This window comes from Leptodactylus fuscus, chromosome 5 (assembly GCF_031893055.1).
Source record: "Leptodactylus fuscus isolate aLepFus1 chromosome 5, aLepFus1.hap2, whole genome shotgun sequence".
NCBI classification, from domain to species: domain Eukaryota; kingdom Metazoa; phylum Chordata; class Amphibia; order Anura; family Leptodactylidae; genus Leptodactylus; species Leptodactylus fuscus.
In genome coordinates, this window is record NC_134269.1 from 52,246,416 (window position 1) to 52,268,348 (window position 21,933).

Consider the following 21,933-nt stretch of genomic DNA (forward strand, 5'->3'; position numbering starts at 1 on the left):
CCCCAAAATTCCTGATGGCGGCCCTGTGGTATCCTATGGGACATTTAACCACAGATGCTGCAACTGGGTCTGTCGACCGTACACACTTCTGCAGACAAAGGGACAATACTTAATAGGGTTGTCAAAGACAAAATGATATTTCTACTCTAAGCTAAACACCCACCTACCTTCTAATTTACTTAGTGTTCAAAAAGCTATATTAACCTAGACTATGTGACTGCACCAGGTACATTTTCAGATTTTCCGGTGACATTCTGTTTCCCCATTTCTGGAAACGGAACATAACCTATACTAAATCCACCACATCATACTTACCCGTCAGATCTTCTGGGCATGGCATATCACTACCTTTTGAGCCAGCTCCTCCTCTTCTTGGTGTCTGTCGGCCCCCATGTATGCGCAATAGAGATGGAGGGCGCCTATAGCACATGTTGGCCCTCTGGCTGTATTGCGCAGGCACCGATAGATGTCAAGAAGAAGAGTCGCCCCCCCCTCCTCCCCTTCCCAGGAAGGAAGTGAAGGAAGGGTCCTGTGCCCAGAAGATCCGGACAGGAAATCAGGTAAGTATGATGGGGTGGGGGTGGGTGTGCAAAGTTAGTTAGTTGGGAAGGACTAGTAGTAGGTGGGCTAGCTAGGGAAAAAGGGAGGGGGTATGAGGGAGTGAGAGAGGGAAGTAGTCTGAGTCAGCTCTGAGTGAAGAGCAATGCATCATGGTAGTTGTAGGAAAACAGAACAGGAAGCTACCCATGTAGACAAATACAGAAGATGCCAGGAGCTCCCAGTATTTAGTTGCACTTTCACCACTCAATATGCACAGTACCATGCATTGTATAGTAGCTGTGCTTGGTATTACAGCTCAGACCTATTAATATGAATGGGACTGAGTTGCAGCATGGTCATGTGACCACTGAAAACGATTGCACTGGCTTTAGAAGAGGAAGTAGAACTCAATATTGTAGTTCCAGAATCCCCAAATATCTTGGTATTGTAGAATTCTGTATGGTTTGGCTTTGTAGGGCCCCTCTTCAGGGGCATAGCTAGAGGGAGCTGGTGGAGCATTTGCCCTTCCAAAGTTAACAGCGGTCTAAGTGGTTAACTACACTCGAAAATCTGAATTTCAGGTTTCCGCGAGAGCTGCGGTTTAAGCATTGATTTCCAGTCAGCGTGGTTTTAAAGGTTCTGGTTGCCAAACCCATTCATCATTCTTCCTAATTGATTTTATTTTATTCTCATTATAATTGATACTTCACTTCTCAATAGCCATTACAAGAGGCCAGATATGGCAGCAAATAGCTTTGCTTTGTGTCTCGGCATTGTGCTGCGCACAGTCACTGAGACAGGCAGGGAAAACAAGAAAGCAGAAGGCAAGTGAGTGTATTGGTGGAGGTGTGTATAGTGGTATAATATAGAAAGCTGCCCATGTAGAACATTAATTGGTTTATGTGTGAATTTCACAGTAATAAAAATAATTTGCATAACCCTTTTTTGTTACACATAATTATATCTTTTCTATTTGTAGCATTAGTCCTGAAGTTTTTCTTTTTTATGTATTTTTTCCCTTGTTTTCTTTTTATTGATCCTCATTTTTGCTGTTGCTTTGGCTATTTTTTCCGAGACCCAGTCCATAGGTCACCAGGGACCTTTGGGGACATTATATGTGTATATATATTTATCTACATTTTCTCTGAAAAAAACAGATCAGTTACATATTAAACCTTCTAGGCAGCAATTTTTTTTTTAGATAGACAGACAGTGTTAGACAGTGAGAGCTTGTAGAGCCCTAATGTATCCTCAATGGCAAAAAAATAAAAGATGGAGTTGCTGGAACGGAATTAAATTTTCGATGTGTGAATGTAGTAAAGATGTATGTAAGTGACTACAATATTAGAGAGAAAGGAGACATTTGAAGGAGTTGAAAGGAGTCTCTAGTAGCATATTGGGCCATGATGACCAATTGGTCTCCAGATCATCACACCAGCCGTTGGGGGAGGATATCTTTCCACAGCAAAGGCAGGATTGAAGTGCCCATCACAAGCCTTCATACTTGAACCCAACCATTGTGGGATCCCAAATAAAATCTGGATTTGCTGTTAAAGAAGATACATAACTGTCCATAGCAGATTTCTTGTTCATGACACCACTACAAATGAAGGTGACAGTGAATTGTTGTCAATAGGAGGACCCGTAATGGGCACCATGACATGAAATTTCCGTTTGCTAAGTACTAGGCAGAGACAGGGGTGTATAGTAACGTTGCCACCTTTGTCTGAGTGGTGGACAAGGAAACTGCGGGAGCTGCTTGTGCTGGTCAGTAGATCAAACAATCCTCTCTAGTGGTGGTCTGTCTAGACCGTCCAGAGCCTAAGTGTGCATTGCTTCACATATCCACTGCTCCCAACACTTCCTAAGAGCTAGGTCTGAAAGGCAATTCTTCAAAATGAACATCCTACATCCTGCCCCCTTGCAGTCAACGATCAATCACCAGGAGTTACACTACCCTAAAATAGTCTCTGAGAGCCTATTATAGGGAAACGGGGGAAACACTTTTACAACTTCATGTCCCAAGACCCAGTGTCTAATGAGATCGCACTTACAATCATGCATGCCGAGTTTTGTAGAAATTCGACATTTCTGTTTGGATGCATTATCTCCCTATATTATAAAAATGAATTTCTGTCTGTCTGTCTGTCTGTCTGTGCTCTAATGCGAACCAAACGACTGGACCGATCTTCACCAAATTTGGTACAGAGATACTTCAGATATCCGGGAAGGTTTAAGACGAGACTCCAACTCACTCGGACGTACCGTTGCTGAGATACAGCATTCCAAACACAATGCCCCCCCCCCTTAGCCAATACAAACCTGCAAGTCTTTCACTCATATTCCAACTGCAATACACACGGTCACTCCACATACACAACCCAACACTGATATCCAACCTGAGATACATGCATCAGAGGATTAGATACACAGATTAGCACACAGTATCACACGCCAGAGGATTAGATACACGCGTCTGCACACAGTCCCACAAACCAGAGGATTAAATACGCGCTTCTGCACACAGTTCCACATGCCGAAGGATTAGATACACGCGTCTGCACAAAGTACCACACGCCGGGGGATTGGATACATGCGTCTGCACACAGTACCACATGCCAAAGGATTGGATACACGCATCTGCACATAGTTCCACACACCAGAGCATAAGATATGCACATCTGCACACAGTACCACATGCCGTAGGATTAGATACGTGCTTCTACACACAGTTCCACATGCCGTAGGATTAGATACGCGCTTCTTCACACAATACCACACAGGGGAGGATTAGATACATGCCTCTGCACACAGTACCACAAGCCAGAGAATTACATACACGTCTCAGCACACAGTACCACACAGGGAGAATTAGATACACGCGTCTGCACACAGTACCACATGCCGTAGGATTAGATACGCGCGTCTACACACAGTTCCACATGCCATAGGATTAGATACGCACCTCTTCACACAATACCACACATGGGAGGATTAGATACGTGTGTCTGCACACAGTACCAAACTTTGGAGGATTAGATACATGCCTCTGCACACAGTACCACAAGCCAGATAATTAGATACGCGTCTCAGCACACAGTACCACACGGGGGAGGATTAGATACGCGCATCTGCACACAGTACCTCACGCCAGAGGATTAGATATGTGCATCTGCACACAGTACCACACAGGGGAGGATTAGATACGCGCATCTGCACACAGTACCACATGCCAGAGGATTAGATACGTGCATCTGCACACAGTACCACACGCCAGAGGATTAGATACGCGCGTCTGCACACAGTACCACATGCCGTAGGATTAGATATATGCCTCTTCACACAATACCACACAGGGGAGGATTAGATACATGTGTTTGCATACAGTACCACACTTTGGAGGATTAGATACATGCCTCTGCACACAGTACCACAAGCCAGAGAACTATATACGCGTCTCAGCACACAGTACCACACAGGGAGGATTAGATACACGCGTCTGCACACAGTACCACATGCTGTAGGATTAGATACGCGCATCTACACACAGTTCCACATGCCGTAGGATTAGATACGCACCTCTTCACACAGTACCACACAGGGGAGGATTAGATACGTGTGTCTGCATACAGTACCACACTTTGGAGGATTAGATACATGCCTTGGCACACAGTACTACAAGCCAGAGAATTAGATACACGCATCAGCACACAGTACCACACAGGGAAGAATTAGATACGCGCATCTGCACACAGTACCACACGCCAAAGGATTAGATACGCGCGTCTACACACAGTTCCACACACCGTAGGATTAGATATGTGACTCTTCACACAATACCACACAGGGAAGGATTAGATACGTGTGTCTGCATACAGTACCACACTTTGGAGGATTAGATACAAGCCTCTGCACACAGTACCACAAGCCAGAGAATTAGATACGCGTCTCAATACACAGTACCACACGCAAGAGGATTAGATACGCGCATCTGCACACAGTACCACATGCCGTAGGATTAGATACGCGCGTCTACACACAGTTCCACTCGCCGTAGGATTAGATACACGCCTCATCACACAATACCACACAGGGGAGGATTAGATATGCGCATCTGCACACAGTTCCACACACCAGAGGATTAGATAAGCACGTGTGCACACAGTACCACATGCCGTAGGATTAGATACGCGTGTCTGCTTACAGTTCCACATGTCAGACGATTAGATACGCACATCTTCACACAGTTGTACACGCCATAGGATTAGACACACGCGTCTGCATACAGTACCACATGCTGTAGGATTAGATACGTGCGTCTACACACAGTTCCACATGCCGTAGGATTAGATACGCCTCTTCACACACTACCACACAGGGGAGGATTAGATACGTGCCTCTGAACACAGTATCACACTTTAGAGGATTAGATACATGCCTCTGCACACAGTACCACATGCCAGATAATTAGATACGCGTCTCAGCACACAGTACCACACGGGGGAGGATTAGATATGTGCATCTGCACACAGTACCTCACGCCTGAGGATTAGATACACCTGTTTGCACACAGTACCACACACCAGAGGATTAGATACGCGCGTCTGCACATAGTACCGCATGCCGTAAGATTAGATATGCACATCTGCACACAGTTTCACTTACCGGAGAATTAGATACGTGCCTCTTCACACAATGCCACACGGGGGAGGATTAGATACACACATCTGCACACAATACCACACGGGGAGGATTAGATATGTGCATCTGCACACAGTACCACACCAACAAGGATTAGATACTTGTGTCTAAACACAGTACTACACGGGGAAGGATTAGATACAGCTTTACTCCAGGTATCCATAACAACTGATCACATGTTTTTCACTGATAGCCAAAATGAGATACACATAATCACATGACGCTTATGGACATACACACAAACCACATACAAAATACACCAGTGCAAAATTGGACATTTCTTATGGGGCCACTACATAAACATAAAATGTAATATACCCGTGCAAAGCCGGGTCCTCCCTCTAGTAGAGTATATATGTATGGTGATGTTCACCTATATAAGCCTCTCCCCATCTTACGAACAGATTTTGCACCAAAATCTAGGCGCAATCCCTTCAAACCCCGCTGGCAATGCATACAAAGGAGATTTTTATCAGTCAACCACATACTAAGCAAAATATCTGTCCCTTGAATTTTATAGTCCACAGCGGATTCATTACTCCTGTGGATTTGCATTCAAAACCAAGGATCTGTATAAGTATCATGTGTAAGAGTTGTGAAATGTGCATCAGAACATACAGTCCTATGAAAAAGTTTGGGCACCCCTATTAATCTTAATCATTTTTTGTTCTAAATATTTTGGTGTTTGCAACAGCCATTTCAGTTTGATATATCTAATAACTGATGGACACAGTAATATTTCAGGAGTGAAATGAGGTTTATTGTACTAACAGAAAATGTGCAATATGCATTAAACCAAAATTTGACCGGCGCAAAAGTATGGGCACCCTTATCATTTTATTGATTTGAATTCCCCTAACTACTTTTTACTGACTTACTGAAGCACAAAATTGGTTTTGTAACCTCAGTGAGCTTTGAACTTCATAGCCAGATGTATCCAATCATAAGAAAAGGTATTTAAGGTGGCCAATTGCAAGTTGATCTCCTATTTGAATCTCCTCTGAAGAGTGGCATCATGGGCTACTCAAAACAACTCTCAAATGATCTGAAAACAAAGATTGTTCAACATAGTTGTTCAGGGGAAGGATACAAAAAGTTGTCTCAGAGATTTAACCTGTCAGTTTCCACTGTGAGGAACATAGTAAGGAAATGGAAGACCACAGGGACAGTTCTTGTTAAGCCCAGAAGTGGCAGGCCAAGAAAAATATCAGAAAGGCAGAGAAGAAGAATGGTGAGAACAGTCAAGGACAATCCACAGACCACCTCCAAAGAGCTGCAGCATCATCTTGCTGCAGATGGTGTCACTGTGCATCGGTCAACTATACAGCGCACTTTGCACAAATAGAAGCTGTATGGGAGAGTGATGAGAAAGAAGCCGTTTCTGCACGTACGCCACAAATAGAGTTGCCTGAGGTATGAAAAAGCACATTTGGACAAGGCAGCTTCATTTTGGAAACAAAAATTGAGTTGTTTGGTTATAAAAAAAGGCGTTATGCATGGCGTCCAAAAAGAAACAGCATTCCAAGAAAAACACATGCTACCCACTGTAAAATTTGGTGGAGGTTCCATCATGCTTTGGGGCTGTGTGGCCAATGCCGGCATCGGGAATCTTGTTAAAGTTGAGAGTCGCATGGATTCCACTCAGTATGAGCAGATTCTTGAGAATAATGTTCAAGAATCAGTGACGAAGTTGAAGTTACGCCGGGGATGGATATTTCAGCAAGACAATGATCCAAAACACCGCTCCAAATCCTCAGGCATTCATGCAGAGGAACAATTACAATGTTCTGGAATGGCCATCCCAGTCCCCAGACCTGAATATCATTGAACATCTGTGGGATGATTTGAAGCGGGCTGTCCATGCTCGGCGACCATCTAACTTAACTGAACTTGAATTGTTTGTCCAAAATACCTTTATCCAGGATCCAGGAACTGATTAAAAGCTACAGGAAGCGACTAGAGGCTGTTATCTTTGCAAAAGGAGGATCTACTAAATATTAATGTCACTTTTCTGTTGAGGTGCCCATACTTTTGCACCGGTCAAATTTTGGTTTAATGCATATTGCACATTTTCTGTTAGTACAATAAACCTCATTTCAATCCTGAAATATTACTGTGTCCATCAGTTATTAGATATATCAAACTGAAATGGCTGTTGCAAACACCAAAATATTTACAACTAAAAATGATTAAGATTAATAGGGGTGCCCAAACTTTTTCATAGGACTGTATGTGCATATCAGAACCTAATACATATGCTTTCTTATTTATGGTACCTTTCATTGATACATCTTGGACATATAAAAACATCAGTGCATGAAACTTAAAAGGGTTTCCAGAGATTTCAATATTGATAGCCTATTCTTAGGATAGGTAATCAACATCAGATCTGTAGGGATCTGACTCCTAGCACCTCCACTGATCAGCTCATTGATAGACGTCCAGCTGTGGTCATCTGTTGTTGATGTCACATCACAGCTTCAGACACCCACAGGGAGCAGAAAAGACACAGGATGGGAGCGGTTGTGATCCAAAAGGTAAGTACTTTTCTGTTGTGGGGTAAATTTTCATAATCCCAGAAAACCCCTTTAAGATTAGCTCTTGGACAGAGGATGTATGAAGCTGATTTTATTTAGATCTACTGACTAAAAACTATATATCCTTATTAGTATATTATCAGGTACTTCCGGTTGAGTCCTCACAGTAGTTCTTTTCCATTCCAGCCATAGATACTCAGCTTTTCCCTCATTAGTGAAATTAACAGGATGATGTTCGGCCAATTAAACAAATCCTCGTCTGGAGGCAGCTGGCTGCGGAATTCCAAACTCTGGAGGCATCTCTTAACCCATTCACTGTCTCACCAGCATATGTAATGGAGGGTAGAAATAAGGTAGTGTTAGTGTATAAGCAGTCGTGGGCACAGCCATGTCCTGTTCAACTCTAGAATACTATGAATTGTCATGTTAAAATGAATAATCTATTGAAATACTAAGTTTGAGTGGCTGCTATAAAAGTTCTACCCCTTTAGAGGTGTCCAAAGTCATACTGGGGTTACGTGGGCCCATCAAATAAAATTCTGGGCATCCAAATTCCAAAAACCCTGAGAAATAGACCATAGTAGTCTTCAACATTGGTTGTCTTACGCTGTATCATTACTATGTTCAAGCTTAGGCCCATCAGTGGGCGAGTCTGACACTGGAGTTGACCATCCTAGATATCAGCAATATTTGCACTAAGGCATCATACATGACTGTGAGTATTGTCAGTGTACTAGCTGTGTTTTATACGGCTAGCACACTGTCCTATTCATTCCTGTGGCCTCATGTACTTGGCCGGGTATTTTCATGGTCCTATGTATGAGCCTCGGCAAAACTCAGGTCAATCAAATATCATGGAGGATGCACCATGTATTATTATAGATAATAATTTTTGTCTGATTACTGTCGTGCAGCCAAAGATAGAATAGATGTTTTTATTCATCTAGTGAATGTGGTTGCCTAAAATCCATCAGATTTGGAATTTTTGTGACCATTGTGTCACTGAAAATACTTTCATTTGCTATGTTGAAAGCAGCAATACTCTGTGATCTTTGGCCATGCAATGAGCTGTGTAACTCTTGCCGTACAGTTCAGTGAACTTGGCTAACCCCAGTGTCTCTTTTCTTCATGTTAAGTGACATCAGAATGCATGATACACCCATTTTCATTCCTCATGTAAAAATGTTCTACCTTCTCCTTTCTACTTTGACCACCACATAAAGGAGTCCCTGCATGACAACTCCTTCATAAAGGGAGTCTATCACCTACCCCAAGTATATACAGTCATTCACCTCCATATTACAGAGCACATTACAACATCATACATTTATCATGTATGTCACTATTGTAGATCTGAAGTAAAACAACTTTGACGTCTTATGCAAATGTGTCAGTTGGTGCACTGGGGGCAGATCTTCAACTCCTTGGAGCACTGCTTTTGCCACTCTGACCCCTACCGTCTCCTGCCTGTGCCACCCTGTGTAGTGAGAGATGATCCTCCCAGTGCCATAACATCACCCATCCTACTTGAGCACCGAGAGAAGCTCCAGAGATTGGAAGGGTCGCCCACAATGCACCAACTACCTCATTTTTATATTACCTTTTCAAAAGGTATGATATTTATCATTGTAATGTGCTCTGTAATGTGGAGTTAGCTGTTGAATATACTTGGGGTAGATGGTAAAACTCCCTTTTAAATGAAGACGCTCCTGAAATTGTTTTCTTTGTAGAAGGTGGTCACATTAAAGCCATACTATAAATGTAGCATTACATTTCGGCCATTCATTTAAGTCTCATGTATTTGCTAGAATGTAAATCCCAGTTTCTCTGTGACTCTTTGCTCTGCTCATAGAGTGGGGTCTGAAACAGAGAAATCACTTTATTGGTAGGGTGTCTGACTACAAATAAACAAATAGTCTCCCTTATTCTGCAGATTTTTGGGGGATTCAGTGAGCCAGACCTCAGCCAATCATACATATGGTCTATTTTAGGAAAAGTCATCCATATTTTTTTCCCTGAAAACCCAGAAGTAGTGTGTCATTTGCTGCTAGTCCTATTGTGATCTTATGGTGTCAGAAACGTCAATTTAGCTACCATGCTGATCTGCGCTGACCTGTTTCTTAGACTTATCTAATTAGCAGCTATGGAGACATACTTCGACCCTCTTCCTCCTAAGCCAGGTGCTTGCTATTTGGTTTTACTTAGTGTGGCTTTCATATCCTGGTTGTGTGTACTGGACTTCTCTGCATTGGACTTGTGTTCTGATTTTGCCTCTGATGTTACCTCTCAAAACTGACCTTTGGCTTGTCCTGGAAACCCGCTTGTCTGATGATTTTAGTTCTAACACTACCTCTCAGACTGTCCTGGTTCTGATCTGCCTTGTAAGTTTATCGTGGGTTCTGGTTTGACTTCAGTTTGTGGAGTGTTTATTTCTTGTGCCAGTTTCTGTGTTGATAACTTGGTCCCCCAAATTCTTTCAAAGATATAGAAAAACTAGTTCTACTGCTCTTTGTTGTCAACCAGTCCCTGCAATTTCTGATATTTGCTCTAGGGACAATATCATAACATATGGTTTGCTTATGAGTTCTTACACTATTGGACACAGTTATACAGCCCATTGCGTTGATTTCTCCATTATGGGCAAGTTATTTAGTATATACCATGGCTTAGATATTAAATTGCTTTAACATACATATACTTTCATTGAGTATATTCTTATTTTAATATGAATAAACGCATTTGGGGAATTTTTTGCGCTTTATAATGGACTTTTCTATGACAACACAGGGTGGCAACTGATGTATTGGGTCATATAATAAGTTTGATAGTCTATTGGTTCTGTTTCTGTGTGGCACTAAAGGGTTAATGGATTTAAAAGGAAAGAAAGCGCCGGAAGGATGAAAGTCACTAATTTATTAAAACAGGTGGAGTGTCCGTGAGCCGCAGCTGGGAAAAATCACAACGTTGGTGAGAAAAATCCTGGAATTCCATCCATGAATTATCTGTGTAACTCAATAACTTGCAACTGTGTGAGCTACTGGGAATCCTCCTGCTGACGAATATAGCGCTGCAATGACGACAGGAAGCTCGCCGGGTCTCCTGCCATAGTCATTTCACACTCACATTGTGATAAGTGTTTTCTGAAGCCATTGAGACATGATACTGTCTTCTAAGTACTGTAAGCCAAGTGCATAGTAAAGAGTTGAGTAGAGTCAGATGAGTTATTAGCTTGTTGGTTCTAATATATTCTCTTTAGGTGTTACCTAACAATCCTTTATTATTATATATATTATATATCTAATGTACATCTCATATCATTATATAGAGCTTCGTATAAACAGCGATGCATCCAACTCACAAACATCAGCCATATTCCATTAAAGCCCGTTCCCTGCTGTTTTCCGCTTTGGACAGTCCTCTCTTGTTAGAAGGGTCCATTGATAATAAGTTTAACTATAATCTATGGGGGAATCTGGAAGTAACTGCTCATTTTCCTCTGCAGAACTACCACAAGGGAAATTAGGCATTGCACATTGTCCATTCAAATCAATGGGTTGTCTGTGTAATGTCGGACAAGCCTTCTGGGGTCACAGACACTTTTTATAACCACTCTTCACTTTTGGCTTATAAAGGAGTATCCTGGAAAGGCGACCCCCTTCTATTATTATGGTACATGAAAATGGGTTTTGTAAACTAAGCGTTCTACTTTATAGGGGATCTGTTATTAGGGACTCGCTAAGATCAATTCACAGCAGTACTTATTCTGCCCGTGGTGTCTGCAGAGCATTGTAGTAGTGTGGGTGGCTCTAGATGCATCTGTTGTTTTTAGATAAAACAGGCTGCAAATTAGGAAAATGAGAAATTTGTTACAGAAAATCAACACTTACTTTCATAGGAAGAAGGGGGTGCTGAAAATGAGCAAAGAACGAATATCAGTGATGAGAAAGTGAATCTTTATGACAAGTCCAGAACTACAGTCAGTGGAAAAGCCAGAGACAAAAAGATTGGGTGCTCGGTCTGATCACTGATAGCAGAACATAATGTAACCACAGACCAATGAAATCCTGTATGAAACAGCAATGGAGAGCCTGTCGATTTAGGGTCCATTCACATGGAGGAAAATGGTGAGGCATTTGGTGTGGAATTTTCCACGCTGAAAATAAAGCCTCCCATTGATTTCAATGGGTTCTGCTAGCTTTTATCTCCACTAGTGGAATTTTCAAAAAAAGCTAGCAGAACCCAATGAAATCAATGGGAGGCTTTATTTTCAGTGTGGAAAATTCCACACCAAATGCCTCATCATTTTCCTCCATATGAATGGACCCTGAAAAAGTTTTTTTTCAGGGCTTTTAAACTGAGTGAGGACCTACCCTTAGGGTAGGTCATCAGTTAAATAACCCTGGGGGTCCAACACCCTGGGCCACTATGGTTCAGTTGGTTGAAGCAGCAGTGACACTCTCTGAGTGCTGCATCCCATAGGTTGCATGGCCTGATAGTAGCTCAGTCCCATTCAAGTGAATGGGATGAGCTGAGACACCAAGCACAGACACTCTACAAATATATGGTTTGGTAAGCGCTGATATCGCAGCTTTTGCTTCCTGCAGTGTGAAGATGAAATTAAACTAAATTTCATACACTGTTCTGGTCCAGGGTTTTATTTCTCTGCCATGTTTCTGCTGCTGCCAGAAATGCTGTGTTTTTACAATGTGAGGTCTTAGTCTTATTAATGAGAGATTTCATCTCCAGGCTAAACGTCTTTCTTATGTTATCCCGAACCATCAAGTTGTAATGCGTCTAATAATGCTTGTATCATTGTAATGTTCTATATTGTAATGATCGACATGGCTTATTAATTATACTAATAAAAATCTTTATTTATATAGCTTCAATGAAATGGGCAACATATTGATGTCATTTATAGCCAATAAAATAAAAATGTCTATAAATATGATAAAGGTGAATTCTTACATTCTATTCATTCTTCGTTACCCTATCTAGCATAGGACGCTTACTTATACAAATGGAACAGATTTAGTGTAAAGTTATCCAAACCCCCAATCTTTAAAGATCTATTTCTCATATAAAATCTAGAAAAAAACCAGAGAAAAATACCAAGTGTGAAACTTGTCGTATAATTGTGGATAACATGGACCTGCATTGAATGTAGAATCCTGCTTCTAACTCTTGTATTTCTTCGCCCATAGGTCTTGGTCACTCGGTGGAGTTGGCATTTACAGCAGAGCCCAATGATGAAGTGGCAGTACCAGGACAGCCTGTTACCCTGCTGTGCTCTGCAGATGGTGTCCAGCCAATTACTATTACATGGAGGAAGAATGGTGCTCCCCTGTGGAATGAGGCCAATGTCTTTCCACTTCCCAATGGCTCCCTCTATATTCCTTTCTTCCAAGTCAATAAGGAGGATGGCTCATCTGACCAGGGTGAATACGACTGCGTGGCACAAAATCGTTTCGGGACTGTAGTGAGTCGTAAGGCAAGAGTGCAGGCAGCAGGTAAGCGATTCTATTTTTACCATATACTCAGCAATGTTGTAAAATAATATACACACACAAGTTGTTACTGAGCAATGTTATACATGGGTAACATATCTGGTACTATTCTGGATAACGCATAACAGTGGCTACTAAAAGTCTTCATAACCTCATATTGTACCAAGGTCTAAGCCTATGATGCAGTTGACCGGCTACATTCACATGAGAATTGTCTATAAGGGAAAGTCCCCAGGTAGCGAGCCACAGGTAGAAAAACGCTGCAGTAACGACTATGGCGGTATTGCATTACGTTTTTTCCGCAGTGTTTTTCACAAAAAGTCCACATAGCTTTCCTCTGCAGACTTTCTGCCCCTATACGGGTAGCTGCGACTGGATGCCAGTGCAGTGCACCAGCATCCAGTCACGCACTCCACTCCGGATTAGGCCCAAATGAATGGCCTAGTCAGGAGGGAGTGTCTTCAGGCAGATGTCGCGAGGTGAATCCGCCTGAAACAACGAGCATCTCGCTTCTTTTTCTGGGAACCGGAACAAACTGCTCCCGGGAAAAAGAACTGACCGGCTCCTATTGATTTCAATAGAAGCCGTCTTTTTGGTTAGGATTTTGAGGTGAATACGGCCTCAAAATCCTGACCAAGAAACCCTGTGTGAACTTACCCTTAGGGTCCGTTCACACGGAGTAAAGTGGCGCTGATTCTGGCACGATAACTCGCGCAAGAATCAGCACTGAAAAAACGACTCCCATTGACTTCAATGGGTTCCGTTTTCCGCGCAGAACACATTGAAATCAATGGGAGGCTTTTTAACCCATTGATTTCAATGTATTCTGCATGGAAAACAGAACCCATTGAAGTGAATGGGAGTCTTTTTTTCAGTGCTGATTCTTACGTGAGTTTTCGTGCCAGAAACTTTACTCCATGTGAATGGACCCTTAGGCTAAGGCCCCACGGGATGTCCTGCAGCAAAAAAGTGCTGTGGAAAATCCGCGGCGGTAATGCATCGCAGTTCTTCCCACAGTGCCACGGAGGTTTCCTCTGCGGACTTTCTGTTTCACTTATACCTATGGGGAAACTGCTGGTGTTTCCATAGGTATAATTGACATGCTGCCATATCCAAAACCGCACAGGTGCCCTTGTGCCTGCACAGGAACGGCGCTGTGGAGTATGTTCATGCTATATAAGCAAATGGAAATAAATGATTAAATATACAGTAGTATCAAGTATAATGGACATGCCAGACAAGCTATAGCTAAGCTTTGTGGATCATCAGGTATAGTAATAGGTGGTGGTTCTGGAATTAAGAGAGTTTTTAAGAATTTACAAAAGTTTAGCCCAAAGCAGGAAATTGGCAGAAATAAAAAAAAAATCCCTAAGCTCACCTCTTCCAATTGCCGACAGTCTCAGTGCCGCTATTCCTGTGGTCCCTAGTCATATCTGCTCGCTTCCTGCAGCGATGACATCCCGTATATCATTCACTTGACCACTGCAACTAACTAACCATGTGGTTCCCCGCCGTATATACTGTATCCCTGCTAAGGCCAATAACTGGCTGCAGATTGGGTTACAACTTGTGATCGCTGTAGGAAGTAAGCAGAAGAGACCAGTGGGGACCAATGGAGAGGCGACACTGAATAGGCAAGAGATTGGAGAACTGACTATAAAAGTTATCGGTTTTTTTTATTATTACTATTTTTTTTAAGTTTAATCTCTTTCACTTCTCTGAGCTAAATTTTTAGAAATCCCAGCAAACCCTTAGAACTGCAGCACCATTGCAACATTTAGGTTGCGCGGAGTTAAGATATAGATAAGCATTATGCATTTATATTAGTCTATATAAAATAATGTTAGGAAACAGGCGGAGTGCATATACGGCGCTCTTTACTGTGACTCATGGCACAATATAGAAGGCATTAAATGCATTAGTTATCATTATCTATAATCCGCTACTCCACTGGTTACTTTCCATTATGCTGACATAGACGATGGCTGATTTGCTAACTAGGGGAGGTCAAGATGACACAATTAATGTGCCGCACTGGGGGGAAAAGAAATGTCAAGGGCAGAAATCTGTTATTTATATTTGTAAGCCAGCAAATCCTCCTCCCACCACCTCTCCCTGGAGACTCGCACAACGTGCGTATGGAAGGACCTTTTGTAAAATGCTTGATAGGAAAGGGGAAACTAAAGGAAAATACATTCCTTCAATATTATATTTAAAGAGGACCTTTCACCATATCTGGGCACAGGCAGTGTTATATACTGCTGGAAAGCTGACAGTGCGCTGAATTCAGCGCACTGTCGGCTTTCCCGATCCGTGCCCGGTGTAAAGCGCTATCGGTCCCGGTACCGTAGCGCTTTACAGTCAGAAGGGCGTTTCTGACCATTAGCCAGAGACGTCCTTCTGCCTCGCGGCGCCAATCGCGCTGTACTGTGGAGCGGGGAGGAACGCCCCCTCCCTCTCCTGATAATGCTAGTCTACGGACGAGCTGTGTGAGACACAGACTCCATAGACTATAATGGGGGCCGTGTGCTTTCCGCGCGGTCTCCACATGAGTCATGTGGAGAAGAAAGTAGATCGTGAACTACTTTTCCGTCCGCGTGTTCCGTATGGAGACTGTGCGGAAAGTACATGGACCCATGGAATATGGGGTCCGTGTGCTTTCACTGTACACCTCTTTCCAATGCGTTCAGTAGTCCATTCAGGGGAGTCACCAATGCGGACTCCCCCGAACGGATTACCGACGCAAGTGTGAACGAGGCCTTACTAAGCCAATTGTGGCAATATACTGCTCCACTTTTATGCCAACCTCAATATCAAATATAATATAAATGTGCATAATAGTTATGAATGTATGTCAACCTTCATGAGGTGCAAGGATGGGAAGTATCTCTTATATGTATAGACATTGTAAATTTCCTTGTTGCACCATTTTGATAAATTTGGTACAGTTAGTTGAGCCAATCGGTAAATGCAGGCATCCCATTACACTACTGATAAATCTCCACCATTGTGTCCATACAAAGGTGTAACTTGAAGCTCCTGGACCCCAATGCAAAATATGTAACATGGTACCTACCATGTTACCATGGGTTATCTATAAAACTGATGTCTTCTATTGTTGACTTATGGGCACCTTGAGGATCCAATGCCCCATTGCGACTGCTACCTCTGCACCCCCTATGGCTATTCCCCTTTGTCCATGCATGAGAAATGTACCGTAATATAATAAATGATAATCGTTGACTCTTTTATATGCCATTTGCAGACTAACATGAACAGTCAGCAGTTCTACAAACACATGCTGAGTAAATTGGCTGGAGATGAACTAGGGAGACGGTTCCTCTTTCCTACTGCTTATTTGCATCCACGAGTTGGGGCACATCGAGCAGATTTAACTTGTCAGGGACTTGAGCATGAGCTGTTGACATCAAATAATGGCACCATTTATAGTCAGGATGAAATCTAAAAGGATTAGCGCGAGACAAAGAGGATGCATGATTTTATGGGTCACCATCCAAGGCATTATTAGGCTTCAACAACAAAGGAATGTAATTACAGGCAAAGGGACCCAAGCATCACGCTGGCACCCAGCTAAAAACATCCCGCCATTATCTGAGGCTGCTCATTAGGAAGGATTTTTAGGTGGCCTCTCAGTTATTTCTGCTTCTAAAGGAAAGTTCACAGAGGTGGAAATTCAGTCCAGTCTTTTGTATGGGTGCCACTGTCTATTGCGCCAGTGGTATGTGGCAGAAGAAGATCCTCTGTTGGCGGCAGAAGATCAACACCAAAGCTTCCGACTAGTTTTCCTGTGCCAGCTTGGCACATAAGTTGAAGTGCTGACTGCACAAATTCCAGAATATTGGTACTAGTCATTCAACAATGGGTGGTACATAATTTATAACTGGATAGGTCCTCGCCCTGTATGAAGATTTATTAAGCAAAATGTCCCAGTTCCAGAATTACTTTGCATTATGCACCAAAAAGATATGGGACACATGACAAATTTACATTTATTAACACTTCTATATATCCATCATGACAATTTGGAAAAGTATACCAAGAATACCAAGTAGTCATAAAAGGTGTCACATGCTGCACGTCCTGCCCTCTCCTACCGTCCTTGTCTCCAATAATGGAGGTGAATTATTGACTTCTATATGACACTTTTCTAGACATGCTCTGTGACCTGTGCAGATCTTAATGTAAAGGGAGGGGAGTAGATAAAATGTGACTGGAAGTGTAAGGCCTGGTTCACATCTGCATTCGGTATTCTGTTCGGGGAGTCCGCCAGGGAAGCCCGTGAACGGAATATCGAATGTATTGACAAGCGTCAATGAGTTTATGAGTTTATGAAAGTACATGGACCCCATAGACTATAATAGGGTCTGTGTGTTTTCTGCACGGTGTCCGCATGGAACATGCAGAGAGAAAAGTACTTCATGAACTACTTTCCCCTCTTCATGACTTGTGCGGACGGTGCGCAGAAGACACACAGACCCCAACAAAGTCTACGGGGGTCCATGTGCTTTCATGGCTCACCCCTTGTCAATGCCTTTGGTATTCCATTCGGGGTGGTAGTCCTCCATGCTGTAATACTTACCTGTGAACAGGGTGTGTGGAAATATAGCCTTGTCAGGAGACTGTTCCCCATGTTGTAGTGTGATAAGAGGATTAATATATTTTATGACAATGATTCCATGACTCTCAGAAGGACCTTTAAAAGTAGAAAGAGGATTATGGTGCGGAGGCAAATTCATTATATTTATGCAGCCAGTAAGGGAGTATATTAACATATACAATAGCAAATGCAAGTTGGTTGGGTTAGGGTTTTAATCCCATTGTGCTTCCTAAAAAGGATGTCAGTGACCGGGGTACGCTCCTGTAACTGCTGTCAACTACACATTGGGTTCAGGACTCACAGGCAGTGGTGCTGGTGCTTGTCTATTCTACCTGCAGTAGTATATAGTCACACTGACAGCACTTCTGAAGGTGTATATGGCTGGCATATTCGGGTTCATATTTAGTTGGCACTATTTTGTAGGAGGCACATCTCTAGCACTTATGGGGACATGTGGTTTTCTTTTTTTTTTTTCAAAACCAACTTTTATTCCACAGCCCGACTCCTTATTTAATACAGATATGTTTATTGTATCGGGTTTTGCACCATTATTTTAGTACATTTCCAATAACACTTTTCTATTTTTTGTAATCCTATAATATGTTGGCATATACAGATACTGTATATCTCTATATGCCAGTACTCTTTGCCTATAAAGAAGACTACTATTGAGGTTTTTAGATGGAGCCAATCCTTTCAAAGACAGCAGTGCAGCCTGTGGCTTGTATTTCTGCTTTTCATACAGCAGGTCCTGAGTTTAAGACCTGGCAGAGGAACGTTAAAAGGAGAGGCAAAAAAAATTATAAAATTCTTAGACGCATGTCCTAAGCGCTGTCAATGTCCTCCATCCTCATGAGTCAGATAAGGGCATTAGAGAAGAACTACTGTCTCTGTAGTGAAATTACTGAAGGCTGGAGCATAAAAAGCAGAGAGCAGTAGCGGACCCCAGCACTTGCTGATGCTGACCCTGCTTTTGTATGTATCCTGTTATGAGAAAACTGACTGTGCCTCTGTATGTGTGGATGTAATAAATGCCTGTGATCTGTGTGCGACGGCATTCTGTCTGTCTTAGGACACCTAGCTTACTGGCTATCTCTGTGTTTGCTCCTGTGTCTTTAAAAAATAGTGTTTTCACTTACTTAACTTCCTCCTGCCAATCTATGTGTCTCTGTATGCAGTTACGTCTGTTCTTTTTGATCCACTTTGGCTGAGCAATAGGCTCTGTTCCATGTGTGCATCCTGTGGTTTATGCTGGTGTCTGTCTGTCCTGTTTGAGTTATGACTTCTGTAGTCTGTTCCTGATCTCTTTGCATACATGCCAGAATCTGTTTTATGCTGAAGTTTTGTATGCCCTGTTTTTATGCAAGTCATATTATTTGTTGTGTTTGTGTTTCTCTGAGTTTACACCAGCGCTTGTACTTTGCACAGGAATTCCGTTTCCCTCTCTGTGTCAAAAATGTGGTGAGAAAAGCTCCACTTTTTTGCCCTTTTCAGGTGGAAACCAAACAGAAACCACACAAACCCCATTATTTTCTATGGGGTCCACATGTAACTGCTTTTTTAAGCGGATTAGGTTTCCGTTTGTGGGGGTTCCCATGCGGAACTCTTGGCTTTCTCTAATGCCTCCAATATTTGTAAGTTCTGGGCTTTCTCTAATGTCTCCTATACCTGTGCCCTATGGGCTTTCTGCAATGCCTGTAATACATGTGACCACTTGACCGCTGCTACCTGTACTTGACCTGCCCTGTAATAAATGGGACCCTAAGCCTAACCAGTTTGGTAGCACAATGGGTCCACAATCCCCTACCCATTACAATGTATATGAGTGCATTTCAAGGACATGAACCTAAGTTCATGTCCTTGAAATTCCCCATTGAAAAATAAAATCTGTGTAAATCCCTACTACCATACCTCAATATTTGCATTGCAGTTATCAAGGGAAAATATGACAATAGCGTTAATGACTTTTACCTTTCTACACATCATTAGCGGGTTTATGTGCTCAGCAACAAATGCCATCCTGTGCGATATAGAAGAAAGACTAAGCTAGAAGGGTAATTAGCTTTGATGCCAATAACCATAATGACTATATACATTGTATCTGTCTCTTCTGCTTTCCTTCCTACTACTAACTGACATCTCTTACCATTCTATTATATTTGGACACATGAAAAGAATGCCGTTGTGGATTCTGGCTTAGAACGTGTCTTTCTAGATGACCTCAGATTTACAAATGGTAGTGTCAGAATAAAAACAAAACAAAAAAATCCTATAAAATTACAAGATTTAGCTGTTATGTAGGGGCCATATGTATGGAGGCCATATACTGCAGGGCTATATGTATGAAAGCTATATAGAGGTGCATGGAGTCACTATAGCTACTATGTGCTACAGTCTGGTGCCTCCATATAGTATCATGTAACAGGGATAGTCTTCAATTGAGGAAACCTTTTATGCAAGAATATATGTCATATTACATCATCAGATGAAGGATGGCATTATTAATTTTGTTTGATACATAATTCTGATAAATTAAGGTGCAGAAAGGGCCCACAGAACTAAGAGTTTGTACAAGCTGACATAAGAGATAGCATTTCCAAAAATACTGCGTCACCCATTGACCTTAGGATTTAGTCACATTGGTGTCATGGCATCATTACACTGTGCCAGATTATTTGCTCAACAGATCCAAACAACAGACCACTTTGACAGAAGATATTGAGTAGTATGGGCTCCCACATAGTTCTGTTTTGACTGCAAAACATCAAAATTGCAGATACCCCCATGGAGACGTGCATGTGGGCTATACTTACAACATTTCAGGGTGGAGTGATGGAACATGCCCTTTTTGGAATGAGACATACCCCATTTTTGAGTATCTCACATCCCCTTTTGTGATGTGGGCATGGTTATGTGCTGGTCTCAACAAGATCTGCCCACTCTTGCACAGGTCCAGGAGGTCACCCCTGCTTTCTGGACCCTCCTGGATGGTCCAGAAGATCTGGGATATATGATGTAGAAACTTCAATGGAATGACCATCTCAAACCTGTAAAACTCATAGAGCATGGAGCACTACTCATGCCATCATGTAACCTTGACATACCCTATTATACGTCCATTGGGTGCTTTTGCACAGGGTTATGCTTTCTGTTATAAATGTAAGCAACAAGAAATGCGTGGACACATTGATTCTTATGAAAAATATTATCGTGAAAGATCTTGAGAACAATCTACCTATGTAAGATCCTGAAATAAAATAAGTATAAAGTGTGTTCATCCTAAAAACTTCTGTGCAGATGACTCTATGAGACCTGTAGTATGCTGTGACGCAGTCCACAGTTATTTGATCATAACATACGTGAAAAAGTGGTAAAAACCCCCTCAACATTAGCACAGACATACGGAATGATCTTATTTCTCGATTAACTATTAATACAGCGGAAACACTGGCTGAGACTTAACTGCCTAAAGGATCTCCCATCCCCCAGTTCACCTTTATGCCTTTAAGATTAATGGGCCCCCTTCTTTTCCTGTGCAGAGCCCCTTGTCCCTTTGAAGCAGGATTGTGCTCATAACTGTGTCAGGACTCGCTTGCTCATTTTGAGCCTGAGCTTGTGACACATTACGTTTTATGACAGAAGTGATACTTTGTGGTAAACTTAGTTTGGTGAAATAGGCGGCCATAAATGTGATTATGAGAACGCTAGTCAGATCTTTTAACCCTTTACCAACTCAGCACAGTTATACTGCGTAAGAAGTCAATGAGTAGGTGGAAGTCAACTATTACCCTGCACTCATTGCATTACCTTGTGTAGAGGTTTAATGGTGTTTTGCCATTAGCGTAACCATATTTAGATTTGTAGGCAATTAAAATTTTTATATTTTTTACAAATGTAAGTAAATACATTTTTTAAAGATTTTCTCCAACTACTCTGGTGGTGATAGCCGTTTGTCTTTATTGATTTCCCATGAATACGACCATGAATGCAAGAACTTTCTATGGTTTGGCAATTGCCATAAAACCAACCA

The 21,933-nt window shown here is 42.1% G+C and overlaps 1 protein-coding gene across 2 annotated transcripts in view; it reads left to right on the forward strand.

Annotated features, from left to right (window-relative positions):
- Positions 1 to 21,933, forward strand: part of IGDCC3 (immunoglobulin superfamily DCC subclass member 3) — a 93,190-nt gene that overhangs the window by 17,470 nt on the left and 53,787 nt on the right. For both annotated transcript variants that reach the window (XM_075273151.1, XM_075273150.1), the window contains exon 2: positions 12,983 to 13,288. In XM_075273151.1, the coding sequence (XP_075129252.1) occupies positions 12,983 to 13,288 (306 nt within the window). The remainder of the gene's footprint in view (positions 1 to 12,982; positions 13,289 to 21,933) is intronic.